The 25,747-nt window shown below is 40.2% G+C and overlaps 1 protein-coding gene across 2 annotated transcripts in view; it reads right to left on the bottom strand.

Moving 5' to 3' along the window:
• Positions 1–25,747, bottom strand: part of rbms3 (RNA binding motif, single stranded interacting protein) — a 152,823-nt gene that overhangs the window by 26,689 nt on the left and 100,387 nt on the right. For both annotated transcript variants that reach the window (XM_017476620.3, XM_017476602.3), the window contains exons 5-8: positions 24,890–25,047; positions 22,346–22,425; positions 2,155–2,261; positions 62–105 (exon numbers count right to left, since the gene is read on the bottom strand). In XM_017476620.3, coding sequence (XP_017332109.1) covers positions 62–105; positions 2,155–2,261; positions 22,346–22,425; positions 24,890–25,047 — 389 coding nt within the window. The remainder of the gene's footprint in view (positions 1–61; positions 106–2,154; positions 2,262–22,345; positions 22,426–24,889; positions 25,048–25,747) is intronic.

Here is a 25,747-nt window from a genome sequence, read left to right as displayed (position 1 = left end):
AGGAAACTAATAAACTAAGTGTGTCTGGAAAAAAAACCCATAAAGCTAAAAATAAACTTACCCATTCTGCATTGCGGCAGGGTCGTAGGGTAACGCCATGCCACTCTGAAAAGCAAAAAGAAACATGAAAAACAGTAAAAGAGAGTTTGTGCCCATATAGAAGAGAGCCTATCACCGAAGTGAGACAGAAGCTGTAAATTGTACTGAGTCATGTCGGCTGAGGAGAAGAGCTGTCTGGCCAAATGCTCTTTATGTCTTTAAGAGCTTGGGCCAGGCCTTGTAACGGTGAATCTATTACCTTGCAGTCAGCCTGCATGAGCCAGCCTTGCTCTGCTTTGGTCCGCTTTGATATGGCACAAAGTTATTTGGTATTTACAAGTCTGCAAGAGACATTGCTCATGCTGACATTGCCATGCTGCCTAAGTGAATGAGAGCAGAGGGCGGCACTGCTCGCCCTGTATTAGAGGGAACATGGATAAATGGGTCTCATATACTGCAAAGTGCAGGATGCCAGGCTCTCAGCAGGGGAGAAAACACAGGGAGTAGTGGGAGTTTTGCTGGAACAGCCCATGTGTGTACTATACTGTAAGTCCTCTTTACTCTCCGAGGACCCCTGGGGTGTTAGAGTTTATAGCTCCTGTACAAACACCGACACCTGTCTGAGTCGGTCTAGGCAAACTCCTGGCCGATTCCAGATTCGGGTAATGGAGCTCACAGTGGTTGCGGGCTAGACTGGCATCTGGCATGTTTCCCTGAGCCATCATGCCAGTGGCTGGTCTGCCCAGAATATGCCAGCACTTCCCGCTCTGCTGCCGCGTCGCCTCTCTTCACAGCTCAGAAAAGAACTGAGGAAAGATTAAAAGACTGAGAGGGAGGTAGGGAGCTTAAACAGGGCCAGATGTGCCTGTCAGTCAAAGCAGTGCCCCCTCCTCGGCACTCCTCTTATCCCTCTCTCCTCGCCTCACCTCTCCTCTACCCCCAAGCAGAATCAGGGGGCATGCTTAGCAGCAGGCGCCTCTCATCTCACTGATTCTGCTGCTGCTCTCCACACAGGCCCTTTTGTCTCACAGCTCGTCTTGCCTTGTCAAACCAATGCCTTTTGGTGTTTCTGTTCAGGGGTTAACCCTCATCCTCTTTTCACAACTTATCCAAGAATATCCCACTGACTAAGGCCATATTTTCTTTTTACAGTCATGCAGTTCTAAATTCTCTTTTAAAATATTCAATATACGGTATAGTATCTTTACCTTATTAACTAGCAATGGATATGGAAATGAAAAGCCTTTCATATACTGAAAGATCTTTCTAATTCAGGTGTGTGCACAGGGTTCAGCATAGGAGAGATATTCCATCCATCCATCCATCCATTTTCTATACCACTTATCCTACACAGGGTTGCAGGGGAATCTGGAGCCTATCCTGGGGGACTCGGGGCACAAGGCAGGGCACACCCTGGATGGGATGCCAACCCATTGCAGGGCACAATCACACAAACACTCACACCCATTCACACACTACACACAATTTGTAAATGCCAGTCAGCCTACAAAAAATGTCTTTGGACTTGGTGAAACAACTGGAGTACCCGGAAGAAACCTCCAAAGCATGTGGAGAACTTGCAAACTCCAAGCACACAGGCAGAGGCAGGAATCAAACCCCCAACCCCAGAGGTGTGAGGCAAACATGCTAACCACTGTACATTTGATTATTTGACATATCCCTCTTACACAAATTAACTTACAAATGAAAGAGGATCAACATGGTTAGGGGAAAGGGCTTTGCTGTGTCTTAGGGTGTGGTTTAGGGATAGGGTTAGGGTTTAGATAAAGGCTGGGGTTTTCACTCCTACTTTTTCTTAAAACTTAATTCCTATGAGATGCCACTGCTTGTTAAAACTTGTGCACTTTTTTATATGAGCAGGTTTTGCTTAAAAGTTCAGTTTATTTTTTTTTAATTCTCAGGCCAAAATGTGCTGAAAGATAATCTAAATCATTAATATTTTATCAGTAATTTTCACAGTGAAACAGAGACAGCCAAGTTTCCTCATGTTAAAAATGTAATATTACTTCACTTTAAAAAAAAAATGTGAAAGTGGTCATGTTGACCTGAACAGAACATATGGATAGTGAAAATGATGAGGACAGTGAAACTCACCTCTCCTTCCCGAGGCCACGGTCTGCCATTCTGAGGATACTTGCTCTGGCTCTGTCGCTTCTTCTGTCCCCCATCTGCAAACTTACACAGCAGTGGCTCTGTGGGGGCTGGAGAAAGAAAGAGAGAGAGAGGAAAAGAAGTGGGAAAAAAACATCAGTCAGCTGGTGTGTAGAGTGAGAGGAGAGAGCGGGGTTGCTAAAGGTCATCGTCAGTAGGTTGATGGAGAGGTGATGACCTCAGCAGTGATGGTCATCAGGGGTTTGAACAAAAAGGAAATGTTACACCTCGGGTATCCACACAACCCCAAAGAGCCTGCAGAGTGGGGATGGAAAAGCAAGCCCCCTTTTGAAGTTTGATTCCCATCGTGTTTCTTTTCTCTTTTCCCGTATTCATTCCAGCCCCTGCTGCCCCCCTCCCTTCTCTCTGCTGAGATGCTCAGACTCCACTTTTGGCATGTGTTCCATCCGAACCTCCAACATCAAAACAAACTCTCTGGCACACCTTCAAAGCCCAGAGCTTGATAGTGTTGAAAAAATAAGCACCGTAATCACGATTGTAAATAACTTAAACATTATAATAGTCCCATGTTCTGACGGCCAACAGTGATATCTTCAAAATGAAAGTGTTGTTTGTTTTCTATACTTGTGTTAGTGCATATCTACGGGCAAGACCTTTTAAGTCAAGTATGACCAGTTCACATCTCGAAATTTGACAAGCATTCAAAACAATTGTATTTCAGAAAAGGTCAACTCTAAGCTCAAGCACACATTTGTTTTCTTACTCTCTGTTTCTGTGTCCTCATTTCACACACCTTTACCCAACAGTGTAGGCTGTAAAAGACACTAATATGTGTTCCTGACACACTTTAAATGCCTCAGTGCTAATTTTTTTTTTCTTCTAACAAAGTCCTATGAGCCTTTGTTAAACTGATTTTGTTTCCCCAGCAACCAGAAAAACTCATTTTGAACCAGCAAAACTTTCAGTAAAGATATGATCTGGCAAAGAGTGCCGATAGATGCAGGAGAGCCTTTATGTGGTCTTTGTGCAGTCAACTCCAGTGACTAATCCAGCCTTGAGGCTAAACGACGATACGCTCACCTCTGCAAGTACCTCAGCCTGGCAGAGAAAACATTCGCCATATTCAACGCCTCAGAAAGAAACTGAAACAATACAGAACTAGAGTGTTAAAATAATAATAATAAAAAACTAATATCTTTCCATTGGGACATTCATCCTATTTTATTTTGGATGATATGCAAATATGCAATGAAGAAACATGCTGAAACATGTATCAAGCAACAGCAACATAGAGCATAGCACCTAGAGGTTCTATGCACAACATTAAGGCCTGTTCATGCATTTTTCAGGATATTTTTCAAAATTGGTTTACTAATGTGGAGGTGTAATGAAGGCGACATTATTATGTGTATAGCTTACTGATGTAGCTTTAAAGGACAACAGGGAATAGCATAAAAAAAGAAAAGAAGAGAAGATTACATTTGAGACATGAAGAGAAGGGGATGTTTGAGAAGAGAAGAGAAATGAAGAGAAGAAAATTGAGGACGTGGGTGACTTTGGTCAGGGCTGTCAGATAAGAGTATTCTAATCACATTCTACTGTGTGTGTGTGTGTGTGTGTGTGTGTGTGTGTGTGTGTGTGTGTGTGTGTCTGGGTGTGTAGGATGAGAGCGAGACAACCTCTCTCGTTCACCTGCCTGGACTGCGTGGGTCTACACCTGCAGCCCTGTCATCACATTCATATTACCCAGACACACATTCACACACGGACTCACACGGCCCTGTGCTGATAAGACCTGCGCACAAGCACTTCTGTTGTTGGAATCGAGACAGCTAGAGAAGCAGAGCAGATCACAGCATTTACAGCATGCACAAAATGTTAGCACAAGCAACTCTCCCCCTCTCTTTCCCAGCCAAGTGCAAACAATGGGATAATGAGAGAGAGAGAGAGAGAGAGAGAGAAAGAGAGAGAGAGAGAGAGAGAGAGAGAGAGAGAGAGAGAGAATCAGCTGATGGAGTGAAAAAGTCAAAGATTTGCTTTAAGGTCCTTTCCCAGCACTGTGGGAAAAGAGCTAACTCTGAAATAACAACCAACAGTGTCATAAAGCCGAGAGGCCAAATAACTCAGGGGGTTTCGCTGTGTTTTCGGCGCCCAGAGAAATAACCGAGGCTATTTTACGAGCACTCTCTGCCTGGCTTTCCCCGCATTTATTTTGTTAGTCAAGATGCCCTGAACCTTAACTGCTGATTCTCAGTCATGCGTTTTAAATCTGCACTTTTGATCTTTGATATTGGACTCACTAACAGACACTGGATATAACCCAGGGAAATTTTACACACACACACACACACACACACACACACACACACACACACACACACACACACATACATACACATACACACACACACACACACACACACATACATACACACACACACACACACACACACACACACACACACACACACACACACACACACACACACACACACACACACACACAGGGATGCTGGCAAGTCATAATGTATCCAGTCGGTGGGTGAGGAGGCGTAATGATGGCGGGGAGGACGGTTGTGTTTCACTGGCATAGAATTTAATAAATCTCAGTGTTTTTCCAGTCTGCCTCCACTATCGTACTTAATGAACTAAACCATGACACGAAACTAGGAAAAGTAAGCACACACATGTACTGTACACATGCCCTTCACACACACATAGCAGAAAAACCTCACCAAACCAGGTTTTGTAGCAATACGCAAAAAACATAGTATTATAGTGGAATTCAAACAACTATATTGTAACACTATTAACCATATCAGTCCAGACTGGATAAATGAAACTCTCCATCTGTTCCTTATTGGTTCCTTATCATTTTGATGATAACATCCACAGTTGCACATTATTATTATTATTATTATTATTTTATTGAACTTCAGTAACCATTTTATCCAGGTCAGGGATCCAGAACCTGTTCTAGGAACACCCTAAATAGGACACCAGTCCATTACAGGGCATCATAGACATATATTCACAGGCAATCTAGCAAAGCTAACCCACCTACTGGCATGGGAGGATGGAGGTGAACCTGGATGAAACCCACAGGGAAAACTCCACACAGATGGAGCTCAGAAATGAACCAGGGACCTTAGAGCTGTGAGACAGGCAGCCCACGGCAGCACCATGCTGTCACAACGTTTAGATTACTGTTATCTTTTTTCCCCACATCACATTATTCTATACGTTTGGTTCCCTGACGGACTAGTGGCTAGCATGCGGTGGTCTCATCACCGCGACCCAGGTTTGATTCCCGGTCAGGGAACCAAACACTGGAACACTGCACGAGTCAGTGCACTTTTACTGCTGGTTCCAAGCCTGGAAAATGGGGAGGGTTGCATCAGGAAGGGCATCCGGCATAAAACTTGTGCCAGAATCAATATGCGGATGGGTGATCCACTGTCGCAACCCCAAAACGGGAGCATACTGTATGAAAGAGGGGGTGGGGGGAACCTCTTTATTCTATATATTTCCACATATCTGTGAATTTAAAAGCATTTCTTTGCGTCTATGGTTTATTTGTGGATGCAAATGCTCAAATATAACCACATATTTTAGTGCATTTGTCAATATCATTTTACAAGCGTAAAATCGTTTCCACCCTATTTGACTCCACCGATAAGAATTCAAAGAAATTCTAGTTGTAAACCCATTTGTTGTTGTAAACCCCATGACTACAGAAACACACACAGGCATGCATGGTGAATTGGCGTGACCATACTGAATTGCATTTCCCTAAACAGCTCAAGAGATTTTTTCCTGTTCTGAGGGCCGAACTACAAGCGAGAGGGCACCGCAAAGAAAACTTGATATTCAGTAACTCTATGGCTTGCTTTTGAGTATGTAGGCTGGTGTACATGTGCTTTTGTTTGTGTGGGTACGTGTCTGTTGCTTAGTGTTCTGAAAACATTTACCCAAACTGACAGCTCTAACCAAGCTGTTTATTAACTCTGGGTCATGGAACAACAGATATTCTAATGGAAAGGGAGGAGGACACAGGCAGAGGAGTGAGTGAGAAGAGAAGGAGAGCAGGACAAATGAGAAGATGGACATGTGTTTCTAATCGAAAGGCCGGCGTCCAGCTTGCCAGCTCCTGCTGCGCTCCCACAGACCTGCAGGTCTCTCTGTGGGCGGCGCACATTCCTACAGGAGAGAAAGAGGCAGAGTCCGTCATCATTTATCCATCCTCTCACTCTTTCTTTCCAGTCCAAAAGCAACTGAGGGCAGGATGGCGGTGAGGGGATGAACCTGCTAACCACTAGACCATCCAGATGGGATCTCCCATTGAGACCTGCCCAATTTATGCCCAAATAAGATTAGCCTTCAATACTGAAAGTTTCCAACTTTAATATAAGAAGGGTCATGTCAGTGAAATTTTTGGTGCTGTTAAAATCAGTGGATTTTAAAGAAGAAGTGGACATCCATTTAACAGAGAACATTATTAGAAAGTTCATTAAGTTATCAATAGATTCTACGACCTGTAATGTTATAAATACAAAATTTCTGCCATGTTCTAAAAACATTCACAGTAATAACAGATTGAGGCAAAAATCTAATATACAGGGTGTCCCGAAAGTCAAAATATAAGGTACTATGTTTAGCAGCATGACGTCGGTTGTGCCTTCGTCAGTGGATGTTTGTGGATGTTCACTTCTCGGTTGGTCTGTAACACCTCCAGTCTTTTTAAATTTGTTAATAAGTTTGGCAACAGAGTCATGTGTGATGTGCTCGCCATGTTCCCTGTGAAAGTCCATCGCAACCTCTGAGACAGTTTCCCGATGCAGCCATGAGAATGATTTCAATACATTCTTCTGTTGTCAAGGCTTTTTAAAATATACAGTGCATTTATATATATATATATATATATATATATATATATATATATATATATATATATATATATATATATATATAGAGAGAGAGAGAGAGAGAGTGAGAGAGAAAGAGAGAGAGAGAGAGAGAGAGAGAGAGAGAGAGTCAGCAATAAAAGAAACGCCCATTTTTCAGGAGACTGTATTTTAAATATCTCCAACTATAATTACAACCTTTGTGACATGCAGCAGCATTAGTGTCACTTTTCTACGAAATGCTGAGTGTCATACTGCATTATGGCTATGACTGATAATGACATTGTACAGCATTTTATTAACAATGATAAGAATTGAAAGAGTTTAATTGCCATCATGGAGCGCTTCAATGATTGACTTGAATTATTCGTAATAAGCTGTAAGGCTGTATTATGGATTTTTTGTTGTTGTTGTTGCTGTTATTTATTTTTCTTTACTTAAAAGTAGAAACTTTCAGTTCAGACTAATTACATAATAAATAAATAAACAGACACATTATGGTAGATTTATAAACCCTAACTCATAACTTCCAATGATTTAGAATGAAAATTCTTAGTTATGTTTGTCAATAAATATCTGAAAAATGTCAGAATGAGTTATTATAAGCCACTGACAGCAATGTTTCAAATTACAAATAATTCAGACACACGAGACGTTATATATTCTCAGGAAAAAAAGAAATGTCCCTTTTCAGGAGACAGTATTTTAAAGATAATTTTGTAAAATCCAAATAAGCTTTAAAGATGTTTCTTGGAAAGGGTTTAAACAATGTTTTTCATGCTTGTTCAATGAACCATAAACAATTATTGCACATGCACCTGTGGAACAGTCGTTAAGACACTAACAGTTTACAGGCGGTAGGCAATTAAGGTCACAGTTACAATAACTTAGGACACTAAAGAGACCTTTCTACTGACTCTGAAAAACACCAGAAGAAAGATGTCTAGGGTTCCTGCTCACCTGCGTGAACATGCCATAGGCCTGCTGCAGGGAGGCATGAGGAGTGCAGATGTGGCCAGAGCAATAAACTGCAATGTCTGTAATATAAGACACCTAAGACAGTGAGTACTACAGGGAGACAGGAAGGACAGCTGATCGTCCTTGCAGTGGAAAATTACATGTAACCATGTGTCCCTCCCAGTCGTGATAGAGAACTTGAAAATGCCTTGGTGGAAGAGTGGAATAACATCTCACAGCAAGAACTGACAAATCTGGTGCAGTCCATGAGGATGAGATGCACTGTAGTACTTAAAGCAGCTGGAGGACACCACATACTGACTGTTACTTTTAATTTCGGCACCAACTCCACCCCCTTGTTCAGGGACTCAATATTCCATTTCTAATGTCTCTGAAACTTGTTCAGTTTATGTCTCAGTTGTTAATCCTTTCTATGTTAATACAAATATTTACACTTGTTAAGAAATTTGCCGGAAATAATAGCAGCTGAATGTGAGAGGACGTTTCTTTTTTGCTGAGTATATAATATAAAGTAAGTTGGTGTTAATGTTCCTTTTCGAGGCAAAGTTTCCAACTGCAACATTCTAACCTTCTGAGCTGGGCTGCAGGTTAGCTGCAGTCATGCTATAACAGGGCTTGTGGCATCAAATTCAGAGTGTGGAAAAAAATGGTTGTGTTTACCAACAGGCAGTGTGGTGTTTGTCCTGGCACAGTGTGTTCTGTGTGCTCTTGTTCTCGGCATGTGTGTGCCGAGGTGTGGGTGGGAGGAGTGTGTGACCCTGACGACGCGGGTGTCTCCACGCTGCCCACGCTCTAATAGCAGCCGCTGCATGCCTCTGTTCAAGTGCCAACGCTGCAGAAGACTGCACAAGCTGGGGGCGGGTGGTGAACGAGAGAGAGAAAGCACACAGATATCCTCTCTGATTGGAGTGCAAAGTGCCTCTATTGTGACAGGAACAATACCAGATATATCTAAATGATCCAGAACAGGAAAGTCAAGAGTATAGATGAATGCAGGCGTCTGGGATGAATGAGCCTACATGCATGCAAATGTGTGGGACTTTCTAAAAGTAGTTACATGCCTTATCCTGATTTTATGTTGCAAACATCTTGAATTATACACCATAAAGTGCTGTTCTGGCAACAGCAACTGCTATTTAATACATTTTTATTTATCCCCTTCAAAAAAAAAAATAAATAAAACCCCTCAAAAACATGACTCTCACTACTCAGGAATTCAGGACATACAGTGCCCTCCAATAATATTGGCACCACTGGTAAATATGAGAAAAGAAGGCTGTGAAAAATTGTCTTTATTGTTTAACCTTTTGATACTTTGTTTTAAAAAAAATATCACAAAAATACTCTGCTCTCATGGATATCAAACAATTGCAAACAAAACACAGGTTTATCAAAAAAATATTTGTTAATTATAAGTGTGCCACAATTATTGGCCCCCCTTTTTTAAATACTTTGTGCTACCTCCCTTTACCAAGATAACAGATCTGAGTCTTCTCCTATAATGCCTGATGAGGTTGGAGAATAAAATACAAGAGATCTGAGATAATTTCTCCATACAGAATCGCTCCAGATCCTTCAAATTTCGAGGTCCACACTGGTGGACTCTCCTCTTCAGCTCATCCCACAGGTTTTCTATGGGTTTCAAGTCAGGGGACTGAGATGGGCATGGCAGGACCTTGATTTTGTGGTCAGTAAACCATTTTTGTGTTGATTTTTATGCATGTTTTGGATCATTGTCCTGCAGGAAGATCCAACCATGGCTCATTTTAAGCTTTCTGGCAGAGGAAGACAGGTTTTCATTTAATATCTGTTGATATTTGATAGAGTCCAAGAGACAAAATGTAAACGTCCTCTGGCAGAAAAACAGCCCCAAAACATTAAAGAGCCACCACCATATTTAACCATAGGCATGAGGTACTTTTCCATATGGCTACCTTTCTGTGTGTGCCAAAACCACCTCTGCTGTTTATTGCCAAAATGCTCTATTTTGGTTTCATCTGACCATAGAACCCGATCCTATTTGAAGTTCCAGTAGAGTCTGGCAAACTGAAGATGCTTGAGTTTGTTTGTGGATGAGAGTAGAATATTTTTTTTCTTGAAATCCTTCCAAACAACTTGTGGTGATGTAGGTGAATTCGGATTGTAGTTTTGGAGACTTTCTGACCCCAAGACACAACTACATTCTGCAGTTCTCCAGCTGTGATCCTTGGAGAATTTTTGGCCACTTGAAAAATCCTCTTCACAGTGTGTTGAGACAGTATAGACACACATTCAATTCCAGGTTGATTCATAACATTTCCAGTTGACTGGAACTGCTTAATTATTGCCCTGATGATGGAAATGAGTATTTGCAATGCTTGTGCTATTTTCTTATACCCACTTCCAATTTTGTGAAGCTCAACAACCTTTTGCGGCACATCACAGCTAAATTCCTTGATCTTACCCATTGTTATGAATGATTAAGGGAATTTGGGCTGTGAGTTAACTCATATTTATACCCCTGTGAAACAGGAAGTCATGGTTGAACAATTTCCTGTTCCAAGTCACCCAGGTGTAGTAACAAAATGTAAAATATCAATGGGAATATACTTCAAATATATTTTTCTCATATGAATTCACAAGGGTGCCAATAATTGTTGCACACCTATATTTAACAAATATATATATATTTTTTATAAACTTGTTTGCAGTTGTTTGATATCCATGACAGCAGAGTATTTGTGTGATTTTTTTTGCACAAAACATCAAAATCTGAAACAATAAAGACAATTTTTCATAGCCTTCTTTGCTCATATTTACCAAGGGTGCCAATATTAATGCAGGACACTTCATAATATACGACATATGCAAATATTTTTTAAATACATTGCCACAAGTTTTCTTTATGAGGAACATAGAGCTCATTTCTATATTTCCACGATAAAAGAGAACATACTTTCCGAAACACGAGAGAATAACAAAATAGCAGACAAGCATAATTTTTCACAAGTATGAATAGTTTTACAGAATATTCTAGCACTAATCCATCTCCAATATAATTCATGTGTCTTGCTGTATAATAATATCAGTAATTCAAAAAAAAAAAAAAAAAGTGTAACGTGTACACCAGTAAAGTGTAAATCAGAGGAATTATGTGAAGGGCAAAAACCTTGCTAATGAAGTGCAGAGGGGATGAATGCTGAATAAAAAAGAGCTGAGAGCCGTGAATCAGGAACGAGAGAGTGAAAGCGATTTGTCCAGAGCCTGGATTTGTTTATTTTGGGCCAAAGCAGGTAAATAGCAGTGAACTATTTGATATCCACTGACACTGAGATAGTGAGAGAGAGAGAGAGAGAGAGAGAGAGAGAGAGAGAGAGAGAGAGAGAGAGAGAGAGAGAGAGAGAGAGAGAGACAACAGCTAGAGAAAGATGGGAGATGGCAGACAAGCTAGAGATACGGAGAGTATGAGAGATAGTGGGAAGAATACAAAGTCTGCATAATCATCTTAGCCTGCCCACTTCCTGCCTTTTAATGGCCTTGCCACTGTTTGTGTGCCTGTTGTTTTGAGCTCTGGGCTGCAGGGAAATCGGCCCTGTAGCTTGCTTATAGAGCAGGCCATTGAAATGCACAGAGTTGCACTGTGATCCCGCTAACCATACAAGCCTCACGTCGAGCACTTCCTTCACTCAGGGAGAAAGAAAGAGACAGACGGCAGGGGGATGGGGAGGGGGTTTGGGTGCAGTGCATTGTTTGTGTCCTCTGTTAAAATGCACTATTTCCTAGCTGAGTCAGATTTGTGCTCCATTAGGGCTTCAGGTTTACGTTGCCCTAAGAGGAAATACATTATTGTCTGCCAGATGCAGAAAAACACTGGTCATTAAAGAATGAGCTGTCCTGTTCAATTTTCTTACAAAGAATAAAGCGGACAGTAAAAAGCAAAACTCTGTTAATTTGGCAGGTCATTACAGATGAAGATTTGTGTGTGTGTGTGTGTGTGTGTGTGTGTGCGTGCTCATACGTGCTTGTGTTTGTGTGCGTGTGAAATCAAATCAGTCTGATTTAGACATGCATGAGTCATCTACCAGCTTCAATTAAAGCTTCATAAAGAAAAGCACATTAGGATGACTTAATGGGCTTCCTCTTCAAGCCTAAATCCCTCTGTTGTTGGCTGCTATCTCCTCCCAGGTCAGACATGCGCACAGCTATTAGAGCACTCGAGATCTGATCGTTTTCACTGAAGGATCGTTTTACTCCCACTCTCTCCGCCGTATTAGAATTCTATCTGCTATAAACATGATAATCTCGGCTCGCCCATGTATGTCGCAGCGCAGCTAAATCAATCACTTAACCACCAAGGGGAAACACAACAGAAATAAAATAAAACAGCCAAGCAGTTTAGAAATTACTTTTACAGTAGCGCACGTGCGCACACACACACACACACACACACACACACACACACACACACACACACACACACACACACACACACACACATGTTTTGTGTGAATTGAATTTTTAGGAGATTAATTAAATTTAATTTCAAATTCGTTGTGGTTTGTAAGGTAATTTTAGCATATCTTGACTAATAGCAAATCCAGTGTGACGTTCACTCAGCAGCAGCCTACATTAATCCATCAATTATATAGAAATAACGCATGCAGTTCATAGATCTGTGCAGCCTACACACTTTTCCCTGATCAAACACTTATTATATACATGAACAGTGAAATTTTCAAAATGTGCTGAATTGTGGAAACCATTTGTCATTGATTTGCTCTGAAATAGCTAAATGAATAGTTAATATTCAATAATAACAAACAATATGTTAATAGTCCAAGTGATAGCCTAAGCCAAATAAAGACAACGTCCCTTGCAAACACGCAATTGGTAAAGAAGTAAAACGAAAACGAATCACATTGTCAATGCTTGAATCGGATTACTTTCATTATGCACACTAAGACCTGCAAAAACGATCCTGTGAGGAAACAAAGTTAATGTTAAACATACAGTACAGTCACGTCCATAAGTATTTGGACAGCGACACAATTTTCATAATTTTGCCTGTGTACACCACCACAATGGATTCGAATTGAAGCAATCAAGCTGTGATTGAAATGTAGACTTTCAGCTTTAATTCAAGGGGTTTACCAAAATATTGCATGGGTGGCTGTGGCTCAGGTGGTAGAGTGGGTTGTCCACTAATCGTAGGGTTGGTAGTTCGAGTCCCGGCCCATATGACTCCACATACCGAAGTGTCCTTGGGCAAGACACTGAACCCCAAATTGCTCCCAATTGGCAAGTTGGGACCATTGGTTGGGACCATGACTCTGCTACCATTGGGATGTGAATGGGTGAATGAGACACAGTGTAAAGCACTTTGGAACCGCTAAGGTTAAAAAACTGTTCTATAACTGCAGACCATTTACGATTAAACTGTTTAGGATTTACAGCCATTTTTTTTTTTTTACATAGTGCCTATTTTCATAGACTCAAAAATAACTGCACTAACATAATAATAAATATTAGGATTGTTTTTAATACTTTTAATGCTAATCCATTGCATTGTCAATGACTACCTGATGTCTGGAACCCATGGACATCACCGAATGCTGATTTTCTCATTGAGATGCTTTGCCAGGACTTCAGTTGTTGTTTATTTGTTGGACTTTCTGTTTTCAGTTTTGTCTTTACAGAACTCAGCAAATATCCTGGACTACCATCGGTTTCTGCTCTGACAGAAATCACAACTCCTTGTTGTTATGGTAATGTTGGTCATTGCATGCACATATATTTGGTTCAGATTACATGTAATGTGCGTCTAAAATGAGAATTTACACAGAAGGCTGAGTTTATAGGGTATGCAAAAAATTGATTGTTTCAACTTCCCAAAAATGAAAAAGGCACTGGCTCCTGAGGGGTGCAATGGAAAAGCATTTACCATATAGTCAGGACCTAAGTGAGCAAAATTGGTCATGATCTCTAAGTGGGTGGGATGGCATGCTCTCTCTCCCTTGTCAATCACAGAGACTCCAGCAAATCATGGACATTTGAATGTGTTGTGCTGCCCTGTGATACAGCATGAACAGTAGAAAAGATGCAGAGGCTCACTTCACGTGTCTCACATGGTAGCTGTCGCATGATGTGGGAGAGAAGGCAGGTGGGTGGGAATTGGCAGATGAACAAATTGGAGATGAGAAAAAATTAAATTAAAGGTCTTAATCATGTGTTCTGGCGTGATGGCAGTGTAGAGGAATCAAGCAGGCTCAAAGTGTGTCCTGTAATCAAGGTTATTAGTGTGATACTGTAAGTGTGAGGCTTTATGAGATTTTTAACAGCCATCCTAAAGCAGATGGGGGACAGAAAGCATCTCAGCCTGAGCATCCACTCAAATCCTTTATACTTAGAAGCGATATGCTACATTTTCCAGGGAGTGATCAATGAACTCACACTATCTCCGCCACCATAAAGCACAGTGGGATCATGCTTAAACAAGGCCATTCACACCACATGCTATGATCCCTCCTCCCTGTGCACAGCTTGGATTAGTTTAAAGTGTGAAAGAACATTTTGGAAATTCCTGAAATGAGAGCAGAAGGAAATGGCATGCAAACATGCACATGCAGCCAGTTACGGCTCTATTGAGTGCAGGTGTTTTCTCTGTTTCTCAAAAGGGAAAGAGAAAGTTGGGTGGGGAGAGTGAGGAGGGAGAGCACCATGGCCCATTACACTCTGCAATAAGGCCAGAGAAAGTAAACTGCTTCATTAGCACATCTCTGTAACAGCCCCCCCCCCCGCCCTTCATCCCTCTGCTCTGTGAAGTGTGTGCCTTAAACACTCTGTCTAAACATCAGACGTCGGTCAGAGTCCAGTGCTCATTAGAGCCTTCGATTACTCAAGAAACCAGCGTGCTCTGTCTCAGGCCAGCTGATCCCAGTGCGGACACACTTCCAATAGCAAGTCTGACTGAATAAAACCACTCCTATAGATTATGAAAGGAGATTATCGCTCAAGGGCATGTGATTTTTTTTCCTCAGCATGCCCTTCTCTCCAAGCAAATTAAGCTATTCGCCTTGATAGCATGAAGTTGGCTTATTTGCTATTAACAAATGGCTAAAAGGGTGGAATATTATTGTTACAATAATAATAATAATAATAATAATAATAATACTTATTATTATTATTGTTGTTTAATTTAATGGGACCAAGAACAATAGCACCACCAACAGTTGTACATACAAACACACAGAATGGTATGAAACTCGTGCTGCTTTCTTTCTTGCCCAGACTGTACATTCACACAGTCTATCTTTGAAAAATCATGTCAAATTTTGCACAGAGTGAAATGTCAGCTAAATGCAATCTCCAACTGGGTTAATTTATTTAATCCTGTTTTCTTGTCACACCCACAGCATGTTACCAGCAGTGGTTAAGAAGACACACATGAAATACAATAGCCATTGTAATAAACTAGGGGGTGGATTACTTTCTCGATAAACAGTTTTTCAAAGTGCCTTTGGAGGAGAAGCGAGAAGTAAACACTGTCCAATCAAAGTGCAAATGAAGGGAGAACAGACCAATACGATTTTGTGGTTTGAAACAGCTTTCCTGTTTACCATGTTCACTCTTCAGTAGAGACACAGCATGATTATAGACTTGAAACTCTTGAATTAAAAAATAGCAATCACAAATAGTGTTGTCTATCTCCGTCTTTCACTGAGTGTGTTCCTATGTGTATGCATAATTGTTTTATAACTATGACATAACACCCCGTGCTATAAGACTCAACCATAATGGTTTCATAATAGTACTGTTGCATTTCTGATCTTCTTCTTCTTCTTCTTCTTCTTCTTATTATTATTATTATTTTAATTTTAACCATTGCATTCAGTCTCTTGATCATCACCATCACTGCTTTTTCTTCATCTGGGGGCCCAAAAAAGGTGGGTATACAATTTATAGCCATCTGTGTGTGTGGGTAGAGATGAAGAGATGTGGACACTTTATTCAAGATGTGAGTCCATGTGCTGGATGAGAAACGTCAGCAGAATTGCGCGTGCTCAGACCTCCCCAGATAATACCATAGTTGTATGTGTGTGTGTGTGTGTGTATGTGTGTGTTTGTGTTTATTTTTGGGAGGATGGGGGGGGGGGGTGGCTGATGGGGTGTTTGGGGTGGGGGATGAGGGGGTAGCACAACATTGCACTGTGGTAATCATTATCTCCCACAGCATCAGCATGTTGCCTGAGTGCATGAGTAATTATGAGAATACTGTATGTGCAGGCCTGATGGCTCAACTGTGGCCTGTTAGAACAGCCAACGTATGCTAGAGCTTGGAAAACTAACATACACCTGTAGAGAGAGTGAGAGAGAGAGAGAGAGAGAGAGAGAGAGAGAGTATGGGACAAGGAGCAGACCCAGTATAACATGACCTTTTCCTTGTCCTTTTACACACAACCACACAGCCATGATTGCCATGCACATGCTCACTAAATAAATAGATATAGACTGCGTGTCTTAAAACTGTCTATTGTAATCCAATGACCTCTCGATCAAGCAGCAGAAACAAGAATGGAGCATGCAGCGAAAGCATCTCTATCAGGCGTGATTTAATAAAGTATGCCTCTTTGAGAGGAACCTTCACTTGTGTACACTACACTGCACTTTGACAGAGAGCCGGAACACAAACGCAACAGATCTATCATCATTTTCTGAAGCAGGGCCACATCAGTTCCAGGCGATGCACAGCAGTCTTTCTGTTACACAGAAGCAGGGAGAAAATCAATGAGGCGCTATTTTTGAGCATTAAACCTGGATATCAATAAATGCCGCGTTTCATTTTCAAGGCTGAATCCATTACGGTGCAGGAAGAGGATGGGGTTTTATCCCTGACTTAAGAAAGGCAGCATTTTTGAACAGGGTTATAAATCATATCTCAGGACCCTCTTTTGACTTGCTCCTTTTCATCTCAGGAGCTTATTGAAAAACTTTTTTTTATCACGTATTAATTCCTCCTGCGGCCAACAAGCATTTGTGTCAACTGACAGCCAGTAACTGGGTGTGATAATACCTCTTTTATCCACTTGAGCCCTGAATTTAGGCTTTGAACCTTGTGTATAAGTTGCAGACAGACTATATCATCACAGAAGTAACCTGAGGTCCTCCTTTTAGTCAGAAGACACTTTGATTTACAAATAAAACACACTTTAGGTTTTCATGCAGTGGATAAGTTCAACAAAACAGACTTCGTGTAAAAACTGTAATGAATTTCCTGCTTACACAACTGCACTGTTTGACCATGTAGTATTAGCACATTTATAGAATCAAATTATTTATAATTGCACTATCCGGTGTCACCCAGATGAAGATGGGTTCCCTTTTGAGTCTGGTTCCTCTCAAGGCTTCTCTTTCATATCGTCTGAGTTTTTCCTCGCCACCATTACGGATACTGTAAATTCATACATTTAAAATCTATATCCTGAATTTATATATTTCTGTAAGGTTGCTTTGGGACAATGTCAATTGTTAAAAGTGCTATATGAAACTGAATTGAACTAAATTGAATCATACTTGTGATGAAGCCACCCTAGTGGCTGTTCTGTGACCTACAAGAGCCAAGAAAAGCATTGAATTGCCAAACATTGGGCCTCATTTATCAAGCTTTTAGTAAAGTTGAGTGTAAATGTTTGCCTAAGCCAAACCAAACAAACTAAAAAAAATGACAAAAGTTTCAGAAACATTGATTTTCTTTGTACTCTCGTGTGTATTTTGATGAATGCCTGTATTTTAATGACTCTCCTGTTGTCAGAGATTTCTGGAGCGAGCAGCACAGCGCGCACTTCCGGGTTTTGATATTGACTGTGTTCACTGTTTCCTGTGTGTTTATTTTGGTTTATATCATGTCTCCACCCCTATATTGTTATTGGTTGTGTCCCTAATAAGTCTCACCTGTTCTGTGTTCAGTCTTAATTAGTTTGTGTATTTAAACCCCTTGCGCGTCTTTGTTCCTGGCACAGTATTGTCTGTGTTTCGCCGCCTGTGCATTACTGAGCCATTGTTTCTGTGTTTGCTTCCTCGTGTTTTGATCTCGTTTTTGGTTTCTTGATTTGTGTTTCTGGATTTCCCTTGTGGTCTCTGTTAGTACATCGCCCGACCCTTCTGTGGATTATGTTTCGGATCATGATTTGGATTTGTCTGCCTGCCTCTCTTTAAATGAAGCCTTTTACTGCACTTGCTCTCCCCCATACGTGACACCTGTAAACTACTATGTGTGTACAAGGCACAGCTGATTTGCATTCGGTGACGCCCATAAAACTCCATAAAAGGCCATAAAAAGTTCACTGTGGTAAAATGACAAGTAAACTGCAAAAATATACTTTCTCAGAGGTAGTAGTGAAAATTATTTTGACACGTCTATGCAAATGAAAAGGTATATTATTTAACAGCGTGACAACCCCTGGAAAATGTCAAAATTTGCGGCCAAATTACGGAAAAAGGTGAATACATTGTAAATTAAGTGAGGTGAAAAGAAAATGGTTTGTCATGAAAAGGAGGATATATATATATGTATATATATATATATATATACATATATATATACATACTGTACATAGGTGATCGTAAACACCAAGCACGCCACACAGGGAGGCTACAATTTTTTTTTTTAAATCAAAGCAAAGTGAAATTTCACTCACACTAGTGCACACTCCCCGACTCTCTTTTGGAAAAGCAGGAGGGTGTGTGTCATAGGAAGTCACGCAGCACACTAGGGAGTATATGGCACATTACAGCTTGAGACACACTAGATCAGTCACTTATCGATCACTATCGGTCCAATGAAGTGAAGCACAACATTAACAGAAGATGCCATGGTAAACAGAACCAACTACTTTTATGCAGTGGTATTCTTAATTGAACAACTAATCTTGATATATGGATTCATGTTTTGGTTTCGGTCATTATGAAACGACTGGATTTCACAAAGGTTTGTGAAATTTCTGCGTGTAAAAAGTTTACAATGTAATCCGTAAAACTGCAGCAACTCATTAGTTAGTCTTCTTATGCATAAATTTACACACAGGAAACAGATACAAATGTTTTTCTGAAATGACATATTTTCTTGAATACCAAATTTCTCGTGTAAACGGTCGTATGAACAATATACTAATACAGCCGTTTGTATCCAGCTTATTTAGCTGTAAACAACTGACTATCATGATTTTCTAATGAAAGACGCTTTCAGTGCTCATGATATGATCAAAGGGGTCACTAATGTTTTGTGTTTGTATTTAGAGGAGGTTTTTTATTTTTCTCTAAATGCTCCACCTATTTCGGTTTATCAAACCCGATAGTAATTACTGACTTTCTGCCTGCACGCGCTATTAAACACCCATGAAAAGCCAGTGTTATTTTCGGCTCAAACACGGTGAAAACACTGCTGGCTGCAGAAAAAGAGTTTTTAAACATGCATTAATCTACAAGCATGTTTAATGACTGACAAAACCAATTTACGAACATATCGCCTGCCAAGTCAGTTTTTTATTGTGGATTTAATGGAAGAAATCAAAAGCAATGTGTTGTCCCACACCATAAGGAGCTGTTGAACACATATTTGGCCTTGGGATCTTTTTTTTTTGCTGCATTGTTTGTAATAATGAGATTTTTGACAACTTCAGCACTACATAGCATTCCCAAATGACTGTGATGCACAGATGAACAGAAATTTCCCAGTGTACTTGGTGCCAAAAGATACTCTTTAAATCTTTCAGCTGTTTGTGACTGAAAATCCCTAATTACAAGCATCTTGGAAAAAGATCCTAGATATATGCAATGCAGGAGTTTAGACTGCTATACAACATGTACTGTAGTATAGTATACAGTAGAGTACCTGTGTTTAATTGCATGCATGTTCTTATATCATATCAGTAATTAGTGCTTCTCAGCACTGCCAAACTGACACTGTTGGGCCCTTGAGCAAGGCCCTTAAATCTCTCTGCTCCAGGGGTGCCGAATCATAGCTGACCCCAACTTCCTAACAAGCTAGGATATGCGAAGAAAGAAGTTCACTATACTATAATGTATATGTGACAAATAAAGGCTTCTTCTTTAATCTGCAAGTCAGTGGGTGAAACTGATGCAAAATCACAGAGCAAGCTGGACCAGCTATCGATTTCTTTTATTTATTTATTTATTTATTTTTACAATTGCACAGGTTAGCTTAAAGAAGGAGGAGAATAGTCCATACTGACAAACTGAGGTTCTTGAATTAACCCCATATGTCTAGCTATACTATCTTAACAATATCTTCCATTTAAAAAATTGAGAAGTAGTGATTTTTTTTTTTTTAAATGATGAGTTCTATAGTAACAACCAACTCAAATAGAGTTTCAAAAATATACACTTATTTAACAAAAAAGTTCCCGGGTAGTCTATGCGCTAAGGATCCTGCACTCTCTTTGCCTCCGGCTGGGTTTGATTCCCAGGCAGAAACCAACCCAGCTAGTCCCAAGCCCAGATAAAATAGGTAGAGGTGTCATGAAGGGTAGCTGCTAAAACCTGTGCCAAATCAAATTTGTGGACCAATGTAGTGACCCCTAATGGGAGCAGCCGAAAGAAGAACAACTCCTGTTTAACAAAAAACACTATAATCATTACCACGGTGATAACAGGAACATGGACCTTGTTCCACAACAGTAAACTTAATTTAAATTGCGCTAAGCATATTTTGGTTAATTTTGGCAAATTGCTATGGTATAAGAGGGATAAAACACTTCATGGAGTAGTGCATTTCATGGAGTAGTGCACCACCATATAATTGATTATCGTTCTACAACAGCATGACGAGTCATTTTTTATTCATACTTACAGTAAGTAGTGTTCAAGTCCATGCGATATAAACTATAATCCCATATTGCATTCAGTATGGACATTAGCTGGATAGCCCATCATTACTACCACACATGTTACTGTTGTAAATGCCCCATTACAGTGCAGAATCATTTTCCATTTCATTAACAGTTTTCCATTTCATTCAGTTTTGAGATGGAAACAACGCGCCATTTTACACAGCAGATTAAAGATGGTAGAAAATAATCCACACTGACACACCGAAACTGAAGTTATCTAGTTAACCCTATATTTCTAGATTTATATTCTGGAAAACTGTATCTTTCACTCAGTCAAGTGAGAAGCGGTGATGCTTTAAAAATAAGAGAGATTTCATCTTGCCTGTGGGATGGTTGGTTTGATAGGCCTAAACACATACGTACGTGCAAAACACAAAAGCAAGCACTCACAGATATACAGACACAAGCACACACATAAAAGCAGTAAATTGGAGGTTGACAGAAATGGGAGGAGGTTGCAGGCAGGGAGTCTTTCAGAGAGAGAGAGAGAGGGAGAGAGAGGGAGAGAGAGGGAGAAGAGATGAAGCTATCCATCATCCACCTGCCTCTGCCTCTGACACTGGGCGTCACACTACACATTGCAAATTATACAGCTACTGCCAGAGTCACAGCCTGTGCTCTCTCTCTCTCTCTCTCTCTCTGTCTCACTGTTTTGTGCTCTGTCTCTTTCTGTTTCTCTCTCTGTTCTGCCATATTCTTTCTTTTTGCTTTCTGTGAAAATAAACAGATACAAACATACACTCAGATCACAGCTATACACACATCATTTTTTGCCATATGCTCTGCTCTACCTGTAGGCAAAGCTCAATGACATATTGTAAAGAAGCCCACATCAGCCATAGATAACACTTCATGACGGTATAGTTGGTGTTTATGTGAGTTTGGGACACATGGTCCTCCGTTTAAAGTTTATGTAATTGAGGACAAGTCACAGGTTTCAGAGAACTCTTACACTCATATAAAACTAGTGATATTGATGCCTAACCATCAAAGCTGTGTTTAACACAGGACTGTGACTCAAGCTGGAATAAATCACCACAATATCACTGAGGCTAATGACCAGGTCAGTGTACATTTTCTGGTCCGTTTTGCATGTTACATGCTCAACCTTGTTTGTGTGAAAGTGTGTGAACGATATTTGGACTTTGTCTGCTTTATCTGCTTGTAAATGAACATAAACACATTTGTTTGAAAGCAGGAACAGTCAGTATGTCACTGTGGTGTTAGAGTGGGTTAGTGAGCCCAGCCTCTCTCTACAGGGAATGAGGTCGAAAGCATTGCCTAAGGACGCCAGGACACAGGGAGCACTTTGCGCAGTTGGGATTTGATCTGTGGAGCTCTGCAGTGTTTTACCAATACAGCATTGTGTAGTTGTAGTGCAGAGCAGCATTCAGTTGTCAGTCCTACCTGGCACTCCTGGAGGGGTTTTGAGGAACTTGCCGTTGAAATGCTGAATCACCACATCACATTTCTCAGTGGACTCCATCCTGAGATGCCAAGAGGTAGTGAGGGGGTGGGGGGGAAGAGAGAGAGAGATTTAGGAGATTTGTGACTGTTTTAACTCTCAGAAATGACTCAGCTTTGAATATGTTCTGTTCGAGATCAGATCATTTTAACACTAATGTCAAATTGCATACTATGACACCAATAACAAAATGTATAGTCTATGTACTACTCTATAAGATCTAGAGAATACAATACATAGAACACAGAACCAATTCGGAGCTGATGATTCATTTTCTATACAACAGCTCTGACAATAATACTGATATTTTCTGACAATAATATCAAGGTAATTCTCAAGTTCATATTAATGCACTCCTTCAAATTATATATTTTCCTATAGTAACAACTAACTGAAAGAGACTTTTATAGTAGATATTCATATAATTTAAATATAACAATATGGATTATTTGAGGGTTGTTATTTAACAGAGAAAAGGGAATAATCGTTGCTATGGTTAACCTTTCTGAGAAGAGAATGACTGTTTATAGCAGCTATAACATAAGTGGTGACAGGACCGAAATTATTGTACGGATGTTCTGCAACATTAAATGAATCTATAATTGGACAAATTGTATGATGCGTTATACTTTAATAAACTTAAAATTGGTAGTTATTGAAAGTGTAATGAGAGAAACATCACTACTGGGTAAAATAATTGTATCACCCCTTCATTGATCATTTTCTACAAAAAATAGCACACCCAATTGGGCTTTATTTCTTACATATTAAAACTTTGTACTTATGGGGAAATCTTATCAAATCCATTAGATATAAACAACTATTTTATATTGCACTAAGTGATACATGATACTAGCAGGATAACTTAATCAACATTACTGCAGTGCATGTTTCGTTTGTTTGAATTTAATGCAAAATCATGTTCCTGTTTTTTTGTGTTTTTTAAAATTTTTATTTATTTATTTATTTATTTATTTATTATTATTTGTTTTTACAATTTACATTTCATTAGCACAGCAACAGTTCTGAGATGGAAACACAGATGCAGATATCTTATTATTAGCTACAATTCCCCCTTCTGTCTGATGCATGATGGGACAGGTTTGTGCAAAAAAGTGCCACAGTTAAAAAACACGCCACAAAAACATGCCACAGTTAATTTGCTTGGCTAATACATCATGCAGGTAATATAATGTATGTTTTTGTATTTGTCAGAGTGAACACCCTAGACATTTATCTATACTAATACCATATATCTAAATATGTCTAAATATATCTATCCTAGTTGTATCTAATATATCCAAAATCTTACGTAAAAAAAAATAAATAAATAATAAAACATACAGCATGCATTCATGAATTTAATTAGACTGTTAAAATATTAAGCACATTTCAACATATATATTTATTGAAACCATTGCAGCATTTTATTCTTGATCTTTTCACATTGTTTATTGAGCTGGTATGAGCTTGAGCTGTTCCCTCACAGGTTCTAAACGCTGTCCTAAAATGCCCAGTAGAACAATAGAAACATTTTGCATCGTATTAAAATCACTTTTCCTAGCTTTATTACAACTACGGTTTGATTCAAGTTGACATTGTTTATACTGCTGACATCATTTATACTTGTTTTGAGTGATTAAGGTGCAGACTAAATCAATTCAATTCAATCATAATACCTTAGTAATGATAGGACTTAATGATAATAACAATAACTACTTAATGACAGTGCTTAATTATGAGCGTCACAATGTGTTATGTGTTGTTATAAAGGTTTAGACTAGGACTATAGGCCTATAATGGTGCATATGCAGGGAATTTGAGACACAGATGATGATTCAGTCTAATAGATGGGGGGGTTGGGATAAAAATAGCCACAGAGTGAATTTGGAAAAGAGATATACTGTTTTCTAAAGACATATTTCAATGTTGCAGGCAGATAAACTTATCACAATAGAGAGAGAGAGAGAGAGAGAGAGAGAGAGAGAGAGAGAGAGAGAGAGAGAGAGAGAGAGAGAGAAAGAGAGAGGATGCAAGGGTTATTTAATGTTTGTCTCTTGCATTTAGCCCAGCTCTCTAGTGTGTTTGCACTCTTCTGTGAGGCCCCATTCAGCTCTGTTCACCCAATCATGGCTGAATGGCTAATTGGTTGGCTGGTGCACACACACACACACACACACACACACACACACACACACACACACACACACACACACACACACACACACTGAGTGAGTGGTGGAGCGTGAGTCTCTGCTGGGATCTCTTACACAGCCAGTGACCCTGAACACCAGCCAACACACCCCACACGCGCCGCAGGGAGGAGAATGAGGGAGGAAGGTAGGAAAGAAAGAAAGAAAGAAAGAAGGAAAGAAAGAAAGACTTGTACACATATATAGTTCAAGCATTTGAAGATATTCTGCACCATTCAGTAGTTAGGGTAATGACACACATATGAGCTAGTGTGTGGCTGGGTAAATGGATACCTGGCAAAGCCAACTCCCCGGCTGACTCCACTGGCATCCCGTAGTATCCGAGTGGAGATGACATGGCCAAAGGGCTTGAGCATGTTCTCCAGCTCCTGCTCATCCATGGACACCGGCAGGTTGGAGATGTACAGGTTAGTGGGATCCTGCTCCTGTTGCTATGAACACACACACACACACACACACACACACACACACACACACAATGCACATGAAATCAATGAACAGGACTTTGTAAAGTACTCTCATTAGTGATGCCAATATGCCATCCATTTCTGTACAGACTAGCTTTACTGATTGTTAGGTCACACTATATTTTGACATGAGAATTTTAGTTAAAAAACAACTTTGAAAAATCATTAGTGGAGAATACACACTTTTAAAAACATGGCCCGCTCCTAAAAACAAATTCCTTGGCAGCGTTGTTGTCCACATGCTCATAGCTGGTTTAATGTGCAAACTTCCAGAATATTTAGGCCTGTCTCTTTTCAGCATAATTGTCCCCCTGCTCTCTGGCTGAGCTCTGGGGTGATTATTCGATGAAGGGATAAAAGGGCAGCGGGGGAGGCGGGGGAGGAGGGGAATGAGTTGTTGAAAGTGAAAGCTGTGTGGAAATAAGGAACAGGGGGAGATGGAGGGATTGTGTGCTGTTCTACACACACCATCCTTCAGAATTTTACTGCTCTAGTGAGAACCTCTCCCAATGAGAATGTGAGCCTTAGTTAATAGAGAACTGGCAGGAGAATAGACTAGTGTGTGTGTGTGTGTGTGTGTGTGTGTGTGTGTGTGTGTGTGTGTGTGTGTGTGTGTGTGTGTGTGTGTATGTGTGTGTGTGTGAGAGAGAGAGAGAGAGAGAGA

This window comes from Ictalurus punctatus, chromosome 1 (genome assembly GCF_001660625.3).
Source record: "Ictalurus punctatus breed USDA103 chromosome 1, Coco_2.0, whole genome shotgun sequence".
In the NCBI taxonomy this organism is placed as follows: Eukaryota; Metazoa; Chordata; class Actinopteri; order Siluriformes; family Ictaluridae; genus Ictalurus; species Ictalurus punctatus.
This window is presented reverse-complemented; position numbering and strand designations above follow the sequence as displayed.